The 21,402-nt window shown below is 49.4% G+C and overlaps 1 protein-coding gene across 1 annotated transcript in view; it reads right to left on the bottom strand.

The window, feature by feature from the left end:
* LOC134339912 (ribonuclease inhibitor-like) overlaps window positions 1–17,675 on the bottom strand; it is a 35,066-nt gene extending 17,391 nt beyond the window's left edge. The window contains exons 1-10 of the mRNA XM_063036698.1: window positions 17,041–17,675; window positions 16,864–16,959; window positions 16,543–16,776; window positions 16,258–16,280; window positions 16,055–16,158; window positions 13,250–13,361; window positions 12,199–12,285; window positions 11,855–12,028; window positions 5,932–6,102; window positions 5,255–5,425 (exon numbers count right to left, since the gene is read on the bottom strand). Coding sequence (XP_062892768.1) covers window positions 5,255–5,425; window positions 5,932–6,102; window positions 11,855–12,028; window positions 12,199–12,285; window positions 13,250–13,361; window positions 16,055–16,158; window positions 16,258–16,280; window positions 16,543–16,776; window positions 16,864–16,959; window positions 17,041–17,451 — 1,583 coding nt within the window. The 5' untranslated portion in view covers window positions 17,452–17,675. The remainder of the gene's footprint in view (window positions 1–5,254; window positions 5,426–5,931; window positions 6,103–11,854; window positions 12,029–12,198; window positions 12,286–13,249; window positions 13,362–16,054; window positions 16,159–16,257; window positions 16,281–16,542; window positions 16,777–16,863; window positions 16,960–17,040) is intronic.
* Between the last annotated feature and the right edge of the window lie 3,727 nt (window positions 17,676–21,402).

The following is a 21,402-nucleotide window of genomic DNA, read 5'->3' as shown; positions in this document are numbered from 1 at the left end:
TTTCTCAAGTCCCGTCGAAGGGTTTCGGCCCGAAATGTCGACTGTTCTCGTATCCTAGATGCAGCCTGGCCTGCTGAGTTCCTCCAGCATTTTGTGTGTGTGTTACCCCAGGACTGGAGTATTAACCCAGAGCTGAGGGTGGGTCTGGCAGTCCTTGATGCCCTGTGCCAAGGATGTCACTGAAATTGGACACGTGTATATCTGGATCAAACACGTGTGAAGAATTGTGGGCCAGTGCAAGAAGTATTGGTGGCCCGATGGAAGACCGGTCTTGGAGTCATGGAGCACTAAAGCACAGAAACAGGCCCTTCAGCCCGTCTGTGCTGATTTGGTTGCTGTCCAGTCTCATAGACCTTCATGTGGACTATAGACCTCCATACACTTCCCATATATATACCTATCCAAACATCTCTTAAATATTGTCATCAAACTCACATCCACCACTTGTGCTGGCAGCTCATTCCACATTTTCACCACCCTCTGTGTGAAGAATTTCCCCTCTAAAGTTCCACTTACACCTTTCACCTTTCACCCGGGTCTCTCGTCTCACCCAACTTCAGTGGAGGATGGATGAAGGGACCGAGGATCTGTCCGTTTCGGGGTGGGAGAGGGGACCGAGGTTCTGTCCATGACAGGGTGGGAGAGGGTGGGTTAGGGGACCGAGGATCTATCCATTTCAGGGTGGGAGAGGGGACCGAGGTTCTGTCCATGACAGGGTGGGAGAGGGTGGGTTAGGGGACCGAGGTTCTGTCCATGACAGGGTGGGAGAGGGTGGGTTAGGGGACCGAGGATCTGTCCGTTTCAGGGTGGGAGAAGGGACCGAGGATCTGTCCGTTTCGGGGTGGGAGAGGGGACCGAGGTTCTGTCCATGACAGGGTGGGAGAGGGTGGGTTAGGGGACCGAGGATCTGTCCATTTTGGGGTGGGAGTGGGTGGGAGAAGGGACCGAGGATCTGTCCGTTTCGGGGTGGGAGAGGGGACCGAGGTTCTGTCCATGACAGGGTGGGAGAGGGTGGGTTAGGGGACCGAGGATCTGTCCGTTTCAGGGTGGGAGAAGGGACCGAGGATCTGTCCGTTTCGGGGTGGGAGAGGGGACCGAGGTTCTGTCCATGACAGGGTGGGAGAGGGTGGGTTAGGGGACCGAGGATCTGTCCATTTTGGGGTGGGAGTGGGTGGGAGAAGGGACCGAGGATCTGTCCGTTTCGGGGTGGGAGAGGGGACCGAGGTTCTGTCCATGACAGGGTGGGAGAGGGTGGGTTAGGGGACCGAGGATCTGTCCGTTTCAGGGTGGGAGAAGGGACCGAGGATCTGTCCGTTTCGGGGTGGGAGAGGGGACCGAGGTTCTGTCCATGACAGGGTGGGAGAGGGTGGGTTAGGGGACCGAGGATCTGTCCGTTTCAGGGTGGGAGAAGGGACCGAGGATCTGTTCGTTTCAGGGTGGGAGAGGAGTCCGAGGTTCTGTCCATGACAGGGTGGGAAAGGGTGGGTTAGGGGACCGAGGATCTGTCCGTTTCAGGGTGGGAGAGGGGACCAAGGTTCTGCCCATTTTGGGGTGGGAGAAGGGACTGAGGATCTGTCCGTTTCAGGGTGGGAGAGGAGACCGAGGATCTGTCCATGACAGGGTGGGAGAGGGTGGGAGAGGAGACCGAGGATCTGTCCATGACAGGGTGGGAGAGGGTGGGCTAGGGGACCAAGGATCTGTTCGTTTCAGGGTGGGAGAGGAGTCCGAGGTTCTGTCCATGACAGGGTGGGAGAGGGTGGGTTAGGGGACCGAGGATCTGTCCGTTTCGGGGTGGGAGAGGGGACCGAGGTTCTGTCCATGACAGGGTGGGAGAGGGTGGGTTAGGGGACCGAGGATCTGTCCATTTTGGGGTGGGAGAGGGTGGGTTAGGGGATCGAGGATCTGTCCGTTTCGGGGTGGGAGAGGGGACCGAGGTTCTGTCCATGACAGGGTGGGAGAGGGTGGGTTAGGGGACCGAGGATCTATCCGTTTCAGGGTGGGAGAAGGGACTGAGGATCTGTCCGTTTTGGGGTGGGAGAGGGGACCGAGGTTCTGTCCATGACTGGGTGGGAGAGGATAGGTGAGGGTACTGAAGTTCTGTCTGTGACAGGTTGGGGGAGGGCAGGTGAGAGGATCGAGGTTCGTCCATGAAGGGATGGTAGAGGGTCAAAAGCTTTCTTTACAGGCTATCTACCTGTGATGTCTCTTTCAAGGAATTATGGATCTGTATTCCCAGATCACTCTATTCTGCCGCATTCTGCAGTGCCCTACTGCACACTTCCTAAGTCCGACCCAGGTTGGTCCTCTCCAAGTGCAACACATCACACTTGTCTACAATAAATTCCATCTCCCATTTCTCAGCCCATTTTTCCAACTGGTCCAGATCCAGCTGCAAGCTCTGATAGTCTTCCTCACTGTCCACTACACCCCCAATCTTGGTGTTATCCACAAATTTGCTGATCCATTTTACATCATCATTCAGATCATTGATGCAGATGACAAACAACAATGGACCCTGTACTCATCCCTGTAGCACACCACTAGTCACAGGCATGCAGTCAGAGTCGACCATCTACTACCACTCTCTGGCTTCTCCCACAAAGCCAATGTCTAATCAAATTTACCATCTCATCTTGAATGCTGAAGACTGAACCTTCTTGACCAAACTCCCAGTTGGGACCTTATCAAATGCCTTGCTGAAGACCATGTAGGCAACATCCATTGCCTTGCCTTTATCAACTTTCCTGGTGACTTCCTCAAAAATCTCCAGTATTGGTTAGCCACAACCTACCACTCACAAAGCCATGCTGACTATCCCTAATCAGTCCTGTCTATCCAAATACTCAAATATCCAGTCCCTTAGAATACTTTCCATGTGGCGCGTGGCCGAGTGGTTATGGCGTTGGGCTCACGACCTGAAGGTCGTGGGTTCGAGTTTCGGCCAAGGCAGCGTGTTGTGTCTTTGAGCAAGGCACTTAACCACACATACCAGCAAACGCTGGGGGTTAACCTCGCGATAGACTGGTGTCCTATCCGGGGAGGGAACATCGCGATAGACTGGCGTCCTATCCGGGGGGGGGGGACCTCGCGATAGACTGGTGTCCTATCCGGGGTGGGGTGGGGGGAACCTCGCAATAGACTGGTGTCCTATCCGGTGGGGGCGGGGGGGAACCTCGCGATAGACTGGTGTCCTATCCGGGGAGGGAACATCGCGATAGACTGGCGTCCTATCCGGGGGGGGGGACCTCGCGATAGACTGGTGTCCTATCCGGGGGGGAACCTCGCAATAGACTGGTGTCCTATCCGGTGGGGGCGGGGGGGAACCTCGCGATAGACTGGTGTCCTATCCGGGGGGGGGGGGAACATCGCGATAGACTGGCGTCCTATCCGGGGGGGGGGGGGGAACATCGCGATAGACTGGTGTCCTATCCGGGGGGGAACCTCGCAATAGACTGGTGTCCTATCCGGTGGGGGCGGGGGGGAACCTCGCGATAGACTGGTGTCCTATCCGGGGAGGGAACCTCGCAATAGACTGGCGTCCTATCCGGGGGGGGGAACCTCGTGATAGACTGGTGTCCTATCCGGGGGGGAACCTCGCAATAGACTGGTGTCCTATCCGGCGGGGGGGGGGGAACCTCGCGATAGACTGGTGTCCTATCCGGGGGGGAACCTCGCAATAGACTGGCATCCTATCCGGGGGGAACCTCGCAATAGACTGGCGTCCTATCCGGGGGAGGGGAACCTCGCAATAGACTGGCGTCCTATCTGCGGGGGGGGACCTCGCAATAGACTGGTGTCCTATCTGGGGGGGGGGACCTCGCAATAGACTGGTGTCCTATCTGGGGGGGGGGAACCTCGCGATAGACTGGCATCCTATCCGGGGGGAACCTCGCAATAGACTGGCGTCCTATCTGGGGGGGGGACCTCGCAATAGACTGGTGTCCTATCTGGGGGGGGGGACCTCGCAATAGACTGGTGTCCTATCTGGGGGGGGGGGGAACCTCGCAATAGACTGGCATCCTATCCGGGGGGAACCTCGCAATAGACTGGCGTCCTATCCAGGGGGGAGGGGGAACCTCGCAATAGACTGGTGTCCTATCCGGGGGGGGGGGGAACCTCGTGATAGACTGGCGTCCTATCCGGGGAGGGAACCTCGCAATAGACTGGCGTCCTATCCGGGGGGGGAACCTCGCAATAGACTGGTGTCCTATCCGGGGGGGAACCTCGCAATAGACTGGCGTCCTATCCGGGGAGGGAACCTCGCAATAGACTGGCGTCCTATCCGGGGAGGGAACCTCGCAATAGACTGGCGTCCTATCCGGGGGGGGGAACCTCGCGATAGACTGGTGTCCTATCCGGGGGGGAACCTCGCAATAGACTGGCGTCCTATCCGGGGGGGGGGGCGGGGCGGCGGAGTCTCATACTCTCAGTTGCTTCACGCCACAGAAACCGGTATAATCTCCAGCTTGATGGGCCACAAAGGCTCGGGACAGACTTTAACTAGAATACTTTCCAATAACTACTGATGTCAAGCTCACCGGCCTATAATTTCCTAGCTTATTTTGGAGCCTTTCTTAAACAACAGAACAGACAACATCAGCTATTCTCCAATCTTCTGGTCCCTCACCTACGGCTAAGGGCATCTTAAATACCTCAGCTAGGGCCCTGCAATTTCTGCACTAACCTGAAATGATGTCCAAGGGAACACCTCATCAGGCCACGTGGATTTAATTTGCCTGAAGACAGCAAACATCTCCTCCTCCCTAAGCCACATATGGTCCATGTCCTCACTGCTGTTTTGTCTCGGTTCTGTAGATTCTCACATGTAGTAGAAGAAAATGTGTTCATCGCTACCTATACCTGACATGCACCTTCTGCTTCTTATCCACAGGCTCAGCATCTATTGAAAACCAAGGTTGCCTAAATGTGATAGCCTTGACTTTTATTCTGACAGAAACATACAAACTCTGCAGTCTCAAAATTTCACTTTTAAAGGCCTTCAAGTTAAGAAGCAGGCCTTTGCTGGACAACAACTAATCCAATCCACACTATTAGATACTTGCTGATATATTCATAGTTGGCCTTTCCCCAATTTAGAATCTCAACGCAAGGACCAGACCTATTCTTCTCCATAATTATATTGAAACAAATGGAATTATGACCACTAGATTGAAAGTATTCCTCTAGAAATATACTTCTGTCACCAGTGTCCGTGTGAGTGACTGGAAACACCATCTCACAATATGCTACTTACCCCAGTTTCTGTATTTTACACTTCCGGTTCCTCAGCGCCTCACACACCAGTTTCACTCCGGAATCTCTCAGTTCATTACTACCCAGCTCCAGTTCCATCAGTGAGCAGTTTGTACTGAGAGTGGAGACTAGATCCCCAATGCCAGCAGCTGTGAGACCGACACACCACAGACTGTGGATCAGAGAGAGGTGAGAAGTTTAATCCCAGGGTTTATTAATCCCACTTTCACCAATACCCACAGTAATGCTCAGTGTTTATTAACCCCACTATTACTGATAACACCAATGTCCAGCATCAAACACCAGTCAGTATAAACACCATGATACCTTCTGATCTGAATGTCACAAATCTGCTTGGAAGAACCAGTAGGACCTGGGTGAAGATGCCCCAGAGCAGCCCTCTAGGCCTTGTACTCCTAGCCACAGACCTCTAATGTGTCCGTGTTGCCAGCAGGGAATGGGATTAAGGCAGCCCCACTCTAAGACCCCTGTAGTGTGTTGAAGAGCTGATTCCACCTCAGACCCACTCCCCAGACACATGCAGTGACCTGAAGTAAACAAACTTGCAGAGGGGGAGGTGATTCGACCCCAGCGTGAGGGCTGTTACTTGGGCAGCATGGACATTTGGAGATCGATGGAGTGATGATCTGTCACAATCCCCCACAGTCTGGTACTTACCCCAGTCTCTGTATTTTACACTCCGGGTTCCTCAGAGCCGCAGACACCAGTTTCACTCCAGAATCTCCCAGTTCATTACCACCCAGGTCCAGATCCTTAAGTGAGCGGTTTGTACTGAGAACGGAGGTGAGATGCTCAACACCAGCAGCTGTGACACCGACAGACCGTAGACTGTGGATCAGAGAGAGAAGAGGTTTAATCCCAGGGTTTATTCATCCCACTTCCACCAAGCGCTGGGAGCACTTGGATCTACTTTGATCGGCTTTTCCTTCATTTGATCCACCTCCACAGAAAAACCCGTCTCATCCCTGCGTTCCTCACATTCACTCCAGAGCTCAACCTCTGGACGGGTTGTCACATGTCTGACAAAAAAAAAGCCAGTTATCAGAAGATTGATGCCGATAAGAGGACAATGGGGGAACCTTCAGAAATGTTAATGAGAGACGAGAGGGATTAACGGAAAGGAGACACGGTTCCGAGTATTGTCAGAGACCGGGGGCTTTGAACCCTGAACTGTTTGAAGTGTGATGGACAGGCAATACCCCAGCAGGGGGATAAAAAGGGACAGGTTCGCTAAGGCAACAGACACACGACTCCACGAGGTAACGAGACCTTGAAAGCGGTGTGCCCTCCCACTAGTTGGTGGGAGTTTTTGGAGGTCTGGTCGCGAGACCAGCCATAGACGCCCAAGGTAGAAGAAAGGTACGGATCGGCGGTAACCTTGTGTGTGTGTCCGCCCTTGCATGGGTGCCGGGTTCACCGCAGAAGAACGATCGTATCTGGAACGGAGGGGTCACAGTCGGTGACCTCAGAAGACATTACAAAGGGCTCACCCGAAAGCTGACTGCGAGGAATATCGAAGGTCTGTTTGGAATCCGATTTGAATATTCATTCGTTCTCTCTCTCCCCCCACCGCCCCCCAACAGCACAACTGTGATTACTGTGAACTGAACTGAACTCAATTGAACTGAACTTTGCGTCACTTGAAACTGGTCATTTACCCCTAGACAGCGATAGAGCTTGATTGATCCTATTATCCTAGTTCTGTGTACATGCGTGTTTATCATTGCTGAACTGTTGCATTTATTATCCTTTCGATCAGAGTACTGTGTTGCTTATTTCTTTAATAAAACTTTCTTAGTTCCAGTAATCCAGACTCCAACTAAGTGGTCCATTTCTGCAGGTTTGGCAACCCAGTTATGGGGTACGTAACATAAGTGGGGTTCTCGTCTGCGATTTCAAACGCTAAATTTGGGACGGGGTATAAATTGATTAGGTTAAAATTCCCGAAAGAAAGAAAAGGCAAACAGCAGAAATGGAGATTGAGGAATTTCTAAAGGCGCCAACCTTGGAGGCATTAGAGGATGCCAGGAAAGCGGAATTGGCAGCTGTGGCCAAACAGTTGAATCTTGTTAAGGAGAAGTCGACAATGAGGAGAGAGGAGATACACAGAGCTATCGTAAGCACTATGTATCTAAAGGTGTGTTTCCCCAAGGGGAGCTGGAGGTGGTATCTATGGGAAAACCTGGTGGAGACGCAATACAGGTGCAGATTGAAAAACTGAGACTCGAGCACGAGTTCCGGGTACGGCAGCTAGAACATGAAGAAAAACAGTTAGAACGGCAAGAGAGAGAGAGACAATTAGAACAGTAAGAGAGAGAGAGGCAGTTGGAGCGAGGAGAGAAACAGAGGGAAAGGGAATTCAAGCTGGAGAGGTTGAAGATAAGGGCAGAGCAGGGGCCCATGCCGAACCAAGGTGGAGGGCTCAGGGCGACCCAGGAGGTTAGGCTGGTTCCCCCATTTGACGATACCGATGTTGATCAGTACTTTCTCCATTTCAAAAAAGTTGCTGCAAGTCAGGACTGGCCGAGGGATAAGTGGGCTGTTTTGCTTCAGTGTGTACTTATAGGAAAAGCCCAACAAGCTTACTCAGCTTTGTCCGTGGAAGATGCCCAGAGGTATGAGGTGGTGAAAGAGGCCATCCTCAGGATTTATGAGTTGGTCCCGGAGGCATACCGGCAGAGGTTCCGGAATGCGAGAAAGCAGTGGGACCGCACGTATTTAGAGTTTGCCCGTGAGATGCAGACATATTGTGAGCGTTGGTGCGCCTCGAAGGGGGTAGAGGGGGATTATGACAGACTGCTACAGCTGATCCTGATTGAGCAGTTTAAAGGTTGTGTCCCTGACGGTATGAGACCCTACCTAGATGAGAAAGAGGCAGCCACGTTAGCCGCAACTGCTAAGTTAGCGGATGAGTACGCGTTGACACATAAAACGAAGTTTGCCCCGAGTAAAGGCTACCAGAAGGGTAGTCAGGACGGCGGGGAGAGTCCACCAGAAAAGTCAGAAAGTAAGCCGGGGACTAGTGAGAAGGATAAGGTAGACCGGGAGCAGTCTGGTAGGAAGTCTCCTGGGGTCGTATGTTATAACTGTGGGAAAGCCGGACACTTTGCGTCCAGGTGCTTTGCCCCAAAGAAGGAGGCGGGAAAGGGAAAGGCGGCGTTTCCGACTGGCTGTATTGAGCTGATAAACCAACCGCTAGGAGAGGAGAGGGCTAACATAGTTCAGGAAGGGTGTGAGAGGATTATCTTGGCCGGATTGGTGTCGGTGAAGGAGGGGTTAAACCCAGTTCCAGTGCGGATCTGGAGAGACACGGGAGCGTGTCGGTCATTGATAGTAAAGAGTGTGTTAGAGTTTAGTTCAGAGACCCAGACTGGGGAGGTCAGGGTCAAAGGCATTGGGCAAGGGACTGAAGCAGTGCCTTTGCACCAGATACACCTACAAAGCGAGTTGGTCTCTGGACCGGTCACAATAGGGGTGAGGCTCGAACTACCGATGAAAGGCGTGGAGATCTTGCTCGGTAATGACCTCGCCGGCGGGGAAGTGTATCCGGCAGTAAAACTGACAGGCCCGCCTGCCAGCATTGAGGCCCCGCCCATGGACTCACAGGTTTATCCCGTTTGCGCAGTGACTCTGCGTATGTCCAGAAAGACTGCCGAAATAGCTCTAGCGGAGATGTTTCTACCAGCCTTGTACCAGGAGAGGGTAGAAAATGAAACAGGAGGGATTAGGAAATTGAGGTAGATTTATCATTAGAAAGGAAGGAATTTGTACAGGCACAGGAGCGAGACGAGGAGCTGATGGTTTCAGCGGGGACAGCTCTCTCTGAAGCAGAGTTGAGGGGAGAGCCAGTGGGCTGTTGTGTGGAGGAGGGAGTGCTAAGGAAGAAAGGGAGACCAAGTACCGTGCCCGCAGATGAGGAATGGGGGATGGTGCCAAAAATTTATGGGGATGAGATTCTTAACCTGGCCCACAAGATACCCCTCGGTGGACATTTTGGGGGAAGGGAAACAGTCGGCGGAATCATGAAAGAGTTTTACTGGCTGCACAGGAGGAAGGATGTTATTGACTATTGCAGACGTGAGTTAACACAGTTAGAGGCTATTAACATGTTAAAAGCTCACCACGATCAGAAAACAGATCTAGCTGGTGATATCATGAAAATTAATGAGGCTAGGGTGCCACCTGATAAGGGGAGGGCCCATTTTGAACAGATAAGTGTGGTGCCGACCAGGTGGGAGAAGTCTATCGTTTTGGCCAGCTTGGCTGATAAGGTCTCTCCCTTAATCCCCAAACAAAGCGAGCTAGTTAAACGGCACGCACACGGATGTCCGAACGTCACGGTACATGGAGTGGTTGTCACGTCAGGTCAGCCTAGTGACCCTACAGAATGATTAATTCAAGTGTCAAAAGGGCTACAGAACACAGAAGTGTATATTGGCGATGTAGTGGTCTGGAGTGACACGTGGGAGGAACACATTATGGCCGTAGAGGAGCTGTTTAAACGGCTGTCTGAAGCCAGCCTGACAGTGAACCTCGCAAAAAGTGAGTTCGGCCGCGCGAAGGTCACTTATCTGGGATTGGTGGTAGGACAGGGGCAGCTGGCTCCGATGCAAGCTAAGGTGCGGGCTATCTCTGAAGTCCCCACCCCGACAGACAAGAGAGCCCTGAGAAGGTTCTTGGAGATGGTGGGGTACTATCGGAAGTTTTGCAGAAAAAAAACAACAACTTTGCGGATGGTACCCACCCTCTTACTAAGCCTTTGTCAAAAAAATGCTAAGTTGGTATGGGACGACCCTTGTTATCTGTGTCCGGGGCGAAAACCACTGAGAAGTTACACTGATCACAATTCATTAGTGTTTTCGGCCACTATGAAGTTTGCTAAATTGGAGCCTGGTTTTAGAGGATTATTAAAATAACACATATAAAAGGAACAGAAAATGTGATTGCTGACTGTCTGTCAGGTGTTGATAACTTATAAGTCTCTGTATTAGCCAAATAGCTGATAAACATGTATATTGGTGTGTATCTGATAGTGTATTCATGACTATATTTTTACCCCGGTAAAAATCCTTTGAAGTGTAGGGGTGTGACAAAAAAAAGCCAGTTATCAGAAGATTGATGCCGATAAGAGGACAATGGGGGAACCTTCAGAAATGTTAATGAGAGACGAGAGGGATTAACGGAAAGCAGACACAGTTCCGAGTATTGTCAGAGACCGGGGGCTTTGAATCCTGAACTGTTTGAAGTGTGATGGACAGGCAATACCCCAGCAGGGGGATAAAAAGAGACAGGTTCGCTAAGGCAACAGACACACGACTCCACGAGGTAGCGAGACCCCCACTAGTTGGTGGGAGTTTTAGGAGGTCTGATTGCAGGACCAGCTATAGACACACAGGGTAGAAAGATACGGTCGGGCGGGAACCTGGTGTGTGTGTCCGCCCTTGCCTGGGTGCCGGGTTCACTGCAGAGGAACGATCGTATCTGGAACAGACGGGGTCACAGTCGGTGACCTCAGAAGACATTACAAAGGGCTCGCCAGAAAGCTGACTGCGAGGAATATCGAAGGTCTGTTTGGAATCCGATTTGAATATTCATTCGTTCTCTCTCCCCCCCACCGCCCCCCAACAGCACAACTGTTGAACTGAACTGAACTCAATTGAACTGAACTTTGCGTCACTTGAAACTGGTCATTTACCCCTAGACGACGATAGAGCTTGATTGATCCTATTATCCTAGTTCTGTGTACATGTGTGTTTATCATTGCTGAACTGTTGCATTCATTATCCTTTTGATTAGAGTACTGTATTGCTTATTTCTTTAATAAAACTTTCTTAGTTCCAGTAATCCAGACTCCAACTAAGTGGTCCATTTCTGCTGGTTTGGAAACCCAGTTACGGGGTACGTAACACATGACAACACAATTCCCTCTCCGTCTTTCCAGACGTTCTGTGCTGTCTGAACCAACCTCAGAGGGGACTCCACTCAACATCTACGTTAACTGTACATCCCAACCCAGTCACCACACTGACACAATGCTCCCTCGGGGAAACACCCACACTGAAAACTGGTTTCACCACAGCAAAAATATTCTCCAAACCCCACACTGAGAGCTGAGGTTGCAATGGTTTAGTTCAGTGAGAATATTAAACCAGCTCTGGGTCAAAATTGGAGAATTAAAGTGACCAAAACACTGGGTCAAGTTTATATCCATCAGTGAGAAATGTTCAACACACAATCTCACCCTGAACATTTTGAGGTCCGGGTCTGTGTTCTCTGACACCTTTCTCTGTGGGACTGATGATTAATTTCCTGTTGTGTCTGAGTCCCCACAGGGAATGGATAAAGACAGCCCCACTCTAATCTCACAGAGATCGACCCTGTAGTGTGTTAGGAGAGCTGATTCCACCTCAGACACACACAGTGACCTGAGGTGAACAGGCTGCACTGAAAACAGGTGGAGGTGAGTGAACCTGATTGGAGCCCGAGGTGAGAGCTTGTTACTGGGGCTGTGCAGCAGCATCGACAATTGGAGATCGATGGAGTGATGATCTTCCCCATTCCCCCACAGTCTGGTACTTACATCAGTCTCTGTATTTTACACTTTATCTTCCTCAGAGCCTCAGACAACAGTTTCACTCCTGAATCCCCCAGTTCATTGTAACTCAGGTCCAGCTCCACCTCTCTCAGTGAGTGGTTTGTACTGAGAGTGGAGATGAAGTGCTCAAAATCAGATGTGAAACGATCAGCTGTCAACCTGATGGACCGAGAGGAAACAGAAGAGAGAAACAAACAGATTCAATGTAAATCTCCACAGGTAACCATCAATGGTTTGAACAGTGATGCAGGGGTTCATCAGGACAGAACTAGGACATTATTGGAACTTTACCCACACAAAGATCAACAGACTCACAGTCTGGTACTTACCCCAGTTTCTGTATTTTACACTCCGGGTCCGTCAGAGCCTCAGACAACAGTTTCATTCCCCAGTCTCCAGGTTCATTGTCCTCCTCACTAAACACAGAGCGAGAAACACTGTTACCAAAGTGACCCTGAAGTAATTTCCCTCTCTCTGACATAACAGGGATCACACTTCCATCAGAGCTGTTTCCACAACAACCTGAGAGACACAGGGTGACAGCAACACTGAAACAACAGTGTTTGGGAGACGGGGGATCCGGGAGCTCAGGGTTCCCTGTTCCCAGCTGCTGTTGAACCCACGGAGAACCAGAACGCTTCAACATTTACATCTCCAACATCAGTATTTATTAAAGAGAACACACTAATGAAGGTGGTAAAATTATTGTATTGACAACGGTAATTTCAATTAATTTACACTTCACCCTCTGACATTTCTGTTCCTGCTGGTTTATTCCCTCTCACCAGGATTTACAGTTCATAATTAGATCAGTAAATGGATCCTGTCCTGATCACATCACCTCTGTAGGGAGAAATCCCACCTGCTCAATATCCCGTCTCCCAACTTCTCTGTACCCAGTCAGTTACTCTGTCTCACACTCACAGCTGGATCTTTATATCTACTCTCAGGGGAGCAATCCTACCAGTCTAATACCCCTTCTCCCCACTTCCCTGTACCCCTGTCACTTATTCTCTCTCACACCTCCATTCTTTTTACCACTGACCTACACACCAGTGGGAACTGACAGCCACCAATTACCCCCTCGACCTGCAGGTCCCTGGAACGAGGGAGAAAACTGGATCACCTGGGGAAACCAAGACAGTCACAGGGGAGCATGCAAACTCCACACAGACAACAGAGGCCGTGATTGAATTCTGGTCTGCGGAGCTGAGAGGCAGCAATACTAACTCTCGTGACACCGTACCATGCTACAGAGAGGGTGCAGGTTCTGTGGATACTCCCACCCTCCAGCCCAGATTCCCCACCACCTTCACTTCCCAGTGATGTCTTCCTGATGTGAATCCCTTCGATCCCAGAACAGAAAACAAACTGACAAACCTGTCCGTGGCATCAGGGAGACTGATCTGGGTCCCGGTCACTCTCACACGATTCAGATCCTCAGACACCTCAACACACAAATTTGTTGATTCCACATCCAGGGTCTCATAGACTGGAAGCGGGAGAAGAGAATTAGAGTTACTAATTCAAGTAATTCTAAGCGGGGGAGACATACGGGGGGGGGGAAAGAGGACATGGGGGGGAAGGGAGGACGGGGTGGGAGGGAGGGGAAGAGAGGAAGGGGGGGTGAAGCTAGAAATTATCAGTTGTTCAAACAATAGAGTCTGAGTGACATTCCAGTTGATTGTCATTTGCATAAGTACCACTACCTGCAGGATGCCTTTAACAACAAACACTTCAGTCCATGTAACTTCACTTTTATAATAGAACATAGAATAGTACAGCACAGTACAGGCCCTTCGGCCCACATTGTTGTGCCGACCCTCAAACCCTGCCTCCCATATAAGCCCCCACCTTAAATTCCTCCATATACCTGTCTAGTAGTCTCTTAAACTTCACCAGTGTATCTGCCTCCACCACTGACTCAGGCAGTGCATTCCACGCACCAACCACTCTCTGAGTAAAAAACCTTTGTCTAATATCCCCCTTGAACTTCCCACCGCTTACCTTAAAGCCATGTCCTCTTGTATTGAGCAGTGGTGCCCTGGGGAAGAGGCGCTGGCTATCCACTCTATCTATTCCTCTTATTATCTTGTACACCTCTATCATGTCTCCTCTCATCCTCCTTCTCTCCAAAGAGTAAAGCCCTAGCTCCCTTAATCCCTGATCATAATGCATACTCTCTAAACCAGGCAGCATCCTGGTAAATCTCCTCTGTACCCTTTCCAATGCTTCCACATCCTTCCTATAGTGAGGCGACCAGAAGTGGACACAGTACTCCAAGTGTGGCCTAACCAGGGTTTTATAGAGCTGCATCATTACATCGCGACTCTTAAACTCTATCCCTCGACTTATGAAAGCTAATACCCCATAAGTTTTCTTAACTACCCTATCCACCTGTGAGGCAACTTTCAGGGATCTGTGAACATGTACCCCGAGATCCCTCTGCTCCTCCACACTACCAAGTATCCTGCCATTTACTTTGTACTCTGCATTGGTGTTTGTCCTTCCAAAGTGTACCACCTCACACTTCTCCGGGTTGAACTCCATCTGCCACTTCTCAGCCCAATTCTGCATCCTATCAATTTCTCTCTGCAATCTTCAACAATCCTCTACACTATCTACAACACCACCAACCTTTGTGTCATCTGCAAACTTGCCAACCCACCCTTCTAACCCCACATCCAGGTCGTTAATAAAAATCACGAAAAGTAGAGGGCCCAGAACAGATCCTTGTGGGACACCACTAGTCACAATCCTCCAATCTGAATGTACTCCCTCCACCACCACCCTCTGCCTTCTGCAGGCAAGTCAATTCTGAATCCACCTGGCCAAACTTTCCTGGATCCCATGCCTTCTAACTTTCTGAATAAGCCTACCGTGTGGAACCTTGTCAAATGCCTTACTAAAATCCATATAGATCACATCCACTGCACTACCCTCATCTATATGCTTGGTCACCTCCTCAAAGAACTCTATCAGGCTTGTGAGACACGATCTGTCCTTCACAAAGCCATGCTGACTGCCCTTGATCAGACCATGATTCTCTAAATGCCTATAGATCCTATCTCTAAGAATCTTTTCCAACAGCTTTCCCACCACAGACGAAAGGCTTACTGGTCTATAATTACCCAGACTATCCCTACTAAACAAGGGGACAACATTCGCCTCCCTCCAATCCTCCAGTACCATTCCCGTGGACAACGAGGACATAAAGATCCTAGCCAGAGGCTCAGCAATCTCTTCTCTTGCCTTGTGGAGCAGCCTGGGGAATATTCCGTCAGGCCCCAGGGACTTATCTGTCCTAATGTATTTTAACAACTCCAACACCTCCTCTCCCTTAATATCAACATGCTCCAGAACATCAACCTCACTCATATTGTCCTCACCATCATTAAGTTCCCTCTCATTGGTGAATACCGAAGAGAAGTATTCATTGAGGACCTCACTCACTTCCACAGCCTCCAGGCACATCTTCCCACCTTTATCTCTAATCGGTCCTACCTTCACTCCTGTCATCCTTTTTTTCTTCACATAATTGAAGAATGCCTTGGGGTTTTCCTTTACCCTACTCGCCAAGGCCTTCTCATGCCCCCTTCTTGCTCTTCTCAGCCCCTTCTTAAGCTCCTTTCTTGCCTCCCTATATTCCTCAGTAGACCCATCTGATCCTTGCTTCCTAAACCTCATGTATGCTGCCTTCTTTCACCTGACTAGATTTTCCACCTCACTTGTCACCCATGGTTCCTTCACCCTACCATTCTTTATCTTCCTCACCGGAACAAATTTATCCCTAACATCCCGCAAGAGATCTCTAAACATCAACCACATGTCCATAGTACATTTCCCTGCAAAAACATCATCCCAATTCACACCCGCAAGTTCTAGCCATATAGCCTCATAATTTGCCTTTCCCCAATTAAAAATGTTCCTGTCCTCTCTGATTCTATCCTTTTCCATGATAATGCTAAAGGCCAGGGAGTGGTGGTCACTGTCCCCCAGATGCTCACCTACTGAGAGATCTGTGACCTGACCCGGTTCATTACATAGTACTAGATCTAGTATGGCATTCTCCCTGGTCGGCCTGTCCACATACTGTAACAAGAATCCGTCCTGGACACACTTAACAAACTCTGCTCCATCTAAACCCTTAATAAACCAGAACACAGGAATTGATACAAACTTTACCTTGCTTCATGGCATCAAACATTCCTCTCAATATTGTGTCCCTGAATTTTCCAATGGTTATGGCACCTTCTGTTACAGACAATGTCTGAGTTTCCTCACTAACCCTGTAAAATCAACAGTGGGTTATAAGGTCACTGGAAATAGTATTTATTTTTATAATCATTTACCAACGGTACAGAGTTTCAGTAAAGGGTCTGTCCTACCTCCTGTCCTGACACAATTCCTCCTGTAATAAACAAAACACAGATCTGAATTGACTGGGACTGAACATCCATGTTCTCACTGCGAGGGATGGCGAATGGATTGTAACGCGAGGTTCAGGGGAATATTACATTTAGGCTGCACAAAGTAATCAATAACTCAGCATGCAGGTCCCAGCAGCTCAATCCCGGGGAAGACCAGAGAGACCTTTGATCTATTAGTGTGGTGACAAGAGCAGGTCTGATCCAGAACAGACTGTGGGCTTTCACTGAACAACAATCCCTCACCTTCAGAAACATCACACTGTCTTCTTCATTCATCTGTTTCTGTAACTTGGACAGTTTCTCCTCAACAGAGGTTAAATTCTCTTCAATCTCCTGAAGATTTTTCTCCATGGAGTTCAGAATCTTCTCCTCCTCTGCCCTGAGATTGCTCAGTAAGCGCTGCTCTCTCTCAGCCAGAACCTGGTGTATTTTAGCAAATTCAGATGTGACGTTGGCCTGCACGGTGTGTGACTGTTCCTGTCAAATGAAACGTGATGATTGATTTTACCCTGTAATAAAGAGAATTAAACCACACAGACCCGGAAAACTGGAAGCAGATCTCACCCTCACTCCAGAAATCTCCTGTTTCTGTCGCTGTTCCAACTTCTTGATGGCAGATTTCTTCTCTGTCAGAGATTTGAACGATGATTTTACTTGACACTGGGATTGGATTCAAGAAGAAAACGTCAGTAAAATAAGAATACTGTAAATATTCAGGTGATAAAGACTGCTTGTACTTACCTTGTAAATCTCAACAGCTTCTTCAATGGGCATGAAGTTGTGAGACTTGTGTTCTCTCGCGTCTCTACAAATCAGACAGATCGGCTGCTTGTCTGTGTCACAAAACAGCTTCAGTTCCTCCTGATGTCTCTCACACTGAGATCTCATCTGCGTCTCTTTCTGATTCAGGTTTAATTGTTGAGCCTTCTCAGCCAGACTTGCCAGGGCCCAGTTTACCCTGAGGTATCTGTCTGCGAACTTTGCTCTACATTCCGGACAGCAGTTTCTCCCCTCCTTTTCCCAACACTGGGTGATACAGGAGAGGCAGAAGTTGTGTCCACAATCCAGTGTTACCGGAATGGTGAAGAAATCAAAGCAAATGGAACAAACTGCCTCCTCGGCTAAACTCTGTACGTATTGTCTAGAGGCCATGTTTCCAACTCTTTCCGGTTGAAAATTCTTTAACTTTCCGTGAGCCGCTGAACTCCTGCAGTGCAGGGATTGCCGGCTGAACAGAGGGCAACTCCACCCAGGAAAAAGGGAATATTAAACACGACCGTTGTACTGCAAAGGGGAGGGGACTCTGGCAAACAACACACCACAGAGAAGGGATCAAGAAAACTTTAAACAAACCCGAATGAAACAAGCAAACATCGGTCGGGACAGCAACAGCCCGGTAATGGAGGAAAGGGCAGGGAATCAAAGCGATTGGATAGTGTGGGTTCACTGACATCTCTGTTCACCAGTGGGAGGCGGGCTTCTCTACCGTGCGCGAAATCTGATTTATCTCGTTACACCCATCACCTTGTGTTTCTCTCCCCCACCCACCCCCACCTTTTAAATCTGTTCGGAAACACGAGGAAATCTGCAGATGCTGGAATTTCAAGCAACAGACAGAAAAGTTGCTGGTGAACGCAGCAGGCCGGGCAGCATCTCCAGGAAGAGGTACAGTCGACGTTTCGGGCTGAGACCCTTCGTCAGGACTAACTGAAAGAAGAGCTAGTAAGAGATTTGGAAGGGGCAGGGGGAGGGGGAGGGGGAGATCCGAAATGGTAGGAGAAGACAGGAGGGGGAGGGATGGAGCCAAGAGCTGGACAGGTGATTGGCAAAAGGGATATGAGAGGATCATGGGACTGGAGGCCCAGGGAGACTGAAAAGGAACTCAGAAAAGGAAGAAAGAAACTCCGGTTGGAGGAACAACACCTTATATTCCGTCTGGGTAGCCTCCAACCTGATGGCATGAACATTGACTTCTCTAACTTCTGCTAATGCTCCTCCTCCCCCTTTTACCCTATCCGTTATTTATTTATATACACACATTCTTTCTTTCTTTCTCTCACTCTCCTTTTTCTCCCTCTGTCCCTCTCACTATACCCCTTGCCCATCCTCTGCGTTTTTCCCCCTCCCCCTTTTCTTTCTCCCTGGGCCTCCTGTTCCATGATCCTCTCATATCTCTTTTGCCAATCAACTGTCCAGCTCTTGGCTCCATCCCTCCCCCTCCTGTCTTCTCCTATCATTTCGGATCTCCCCCTCCTCCTCCCACTTTCAAATTTCTTACTAGCTCTTCCTTCAGTTAGTCTTGACAAAGGGTCTCGGCCCGAAACATCAACTGTACCTCTTCCTGGAGATGCTGCCTGGCCTGCTACGTTCACCAGCAACTTTTATGTCTGTTGTTTTAAATCTGTTCTTTAGCTTTTTCTCCAGTCCTGCCAAAGGATTTTGGCCTGAAACGTCAACTGCCCTCTTTTCCCAGATGCATCCTGGCTTGCTGAGTTCCTCCTGCATCTTGTGTGTGTGTGTGTGTTGCTTGGAGTTCCAGCATCTGCAGATTTTCTCTTTTTTTAATCTACCCTCGCATTCCCAAACTAGATTGTTTGTGCCTTACAATTCAACCAGAAATTAATCAAATCAGTGCAAAGCACACTCCTCAGTTTCTCTGCACCTTCTGCCTCCCATCACCAAGGCAATGTTGGGGTCTAGTTTGCCTAATTGTCAGCTATGTGAGGTCTCTGACCTTTCAAACCAGCCTCCTCTGCAGCCCTTTGCCAGAATAGGAAGTATTGTCAGGAGATTTGTTAGCGTGCAGCAGCAGCCGTGCAGGGCAAAGACACAAAATTACTACACCTTACAAAAATAAATGAAAATTGCAAGAGAGTTACAGCAGTACTGTTCGTGGGTTCACAAACCATTCAGAAATCTGTTGGCTGAGGGGATTAAGCTGTTATTATACCATTGTCTCCTAGACCTCCTCCCTGGCTTGTCCTGGATTGTAAGGGCCCTTAAATGATGGGTGCCGCCTTAAAGAAGCACAGCCATTTGAAGATGTACTGGCTGGTGAGGAGGCATGTACCCGTGAATGAACTAGCTGAGTCGACATCCCTCTGCAGACACTTAAGATCCTGTACATTGCAGTCCACGCCCAGTGGTGATGTAACCAGTCAGAATGCTCTCCACCGTACACCAGTATTTGCAAGTCTTTGATGATATAACTTCTGATGAAGCATAGCTGCTGGTGAGTGCCTTCTTCATGACTACATCAAGGTGTTGGACCCAGGATAGATCCTCCGAGGGGCTGACGCTCCGGAACATGGAGCTGCTCACCTTTTCCAACACTGACCCCACACTGATGTGTTTTCCTGAACTCCACAATCAACTCTTCGGTCTCGCTGATGTTGAGTGTGGAGTTATATCGCTGCACCACTCAACCAGACAATCTATCTCACTCCATAGTCCCCATTGTCCTCTGAGATTTGACCAGCAGCCGGAGTATAATCGCCAATTTATTGATTGCCTGATTGATTTCTGTTAGGTTCATGGACGAGTTGGCCACTGAGCAGAGATGCCATGACTGGCCCTTGTTGACACAGTTGTGAGTGACGGATCATGGCTGAATCAGCCATCAGCTCGCTCCAAGTGTGTGGGGTGGGGATTGGGTTTTCCTGCCCGAATATACGAGGCTCTGTATATTCTGTAATAGGCAGGTGCTCTGCCCACTTTTACCCCCCCCACCAGGGTGGGGCAATGACTGACAGGACCTGGGGGTTTCACTGGGTTGACCCAAGCAGATCCACGCCTGTTATTGGTTGAGACCGTGTGAGTGACGTGATCGCTGACCAGTTAGGCCTGCACACTAGGTCTAATGTAATGACAGCAGGGGATTTGGTGGGATCCAATTCATACTGACCTTACACACACAGAGTTTGAAAAAGGTGGTTTTCTCACCACTGAGTCCAGTGGCCATTAGCGAAAGGCTAACGAGCCACATCTCCAGAGACACCAGTAAGAACAGGTTTCATAATGGTAGAGGGAGCCCTGCTCACAAGTTTTCTTGCTTGGAAAGGTCAACAGGAGGTCATCCTTGTACTGTATTAGAGTGGAGTCCCCAGTGGGGAAAGAAATTACATGACAAAGCACCGATTGCATCAAAGCTATTTTCCAATGAATCTCAAACTCAAAATCAATATGTTAAAGGTCTCGGACAACATCTTTTACGTTCTATAAAAGAAAACAGTCTTATTACTGAAGCAACTTTTAGAATTGCTCTCAAAAATATTTGAATCTTTCCAAAATTGTTAATGTCACATTCCCAATATAATTATCGACCAATGAGTAATTTCCCCTGTCATTGGCCTTATCCGAGACAGTGATGAGTCTGCATACAGACGGGTGGTGGAACGGCTGGCCCTCTGGTGTGGTCAGAACAATCCGGAGCTGAATACGCTCAAGACTGTGGCGATGACAGTGGACTTCAGGAGGAGCCCCCCAACCTTCAGGTTTCTAGGTGTCACAATCTCCCAGGACCTGAAGTGGACACCCAATGTGGACACTGTTATCAAAAAGGCTCAGCAGAGGTTGTATTTCCTACGTCAACTCAGGAAGTACAACCTGCCTCAGGAGCTGCTGATTCAATTCTATTCAGGAATAATCCGGTCTGTTCTCTGTTCGTCCATCACTGTCTGGTTTGGATCAGCTACCAAACAAGACGAGAATAGACTCCAAAGAACCGTCAGGGCTGCGGAAAGGATTATTGGTGTGAAGCTGCCCTTGATCCAGGACTTATATGCATCTGGAGTCAGGAAGCGAGCAAGCAGCATCATTGTAGACCCGTCACACCCTGGACATCACCTGTTCCAACTCCTTCCTTCTGGTAGGAGCTTTAGATCACTGTATGCCAGGACAAATAGGTACAAGAACAGTTTCTTTCCATATGCCATCAGTCTTATGAACACTTGAATTTTAGTCTATTATAAACCAAGTCCACCTGTACACACACAGGTATACCACATTGTATATAGTTCACGATTATTTGCACTATTGTTTTGTTTGCTTTTTGATTCTGCACAGCGAGAGCTCAGGGAAACTGGCATCAAATTCCCTGTATGT

This window comes from Mobula hypostoma, chromosome 31 (genome assembly GCF_963921235.1).
Source record: "Mobula hypostoma chromosome 31, sMobHyp1.1, whole genome shotgun sequence".
NCBI lineage: Eukaryota > Metazoa > Chordata > Chondrichthyes > Myliobatiformes > Myliobatidae > Mobula > Mobula hypostoma.
The sequence above is the reverse complement of the archived record's forward strand: the minus strand, read 5'-3'. Positions and strand labels throughout refer to the sequence as shown.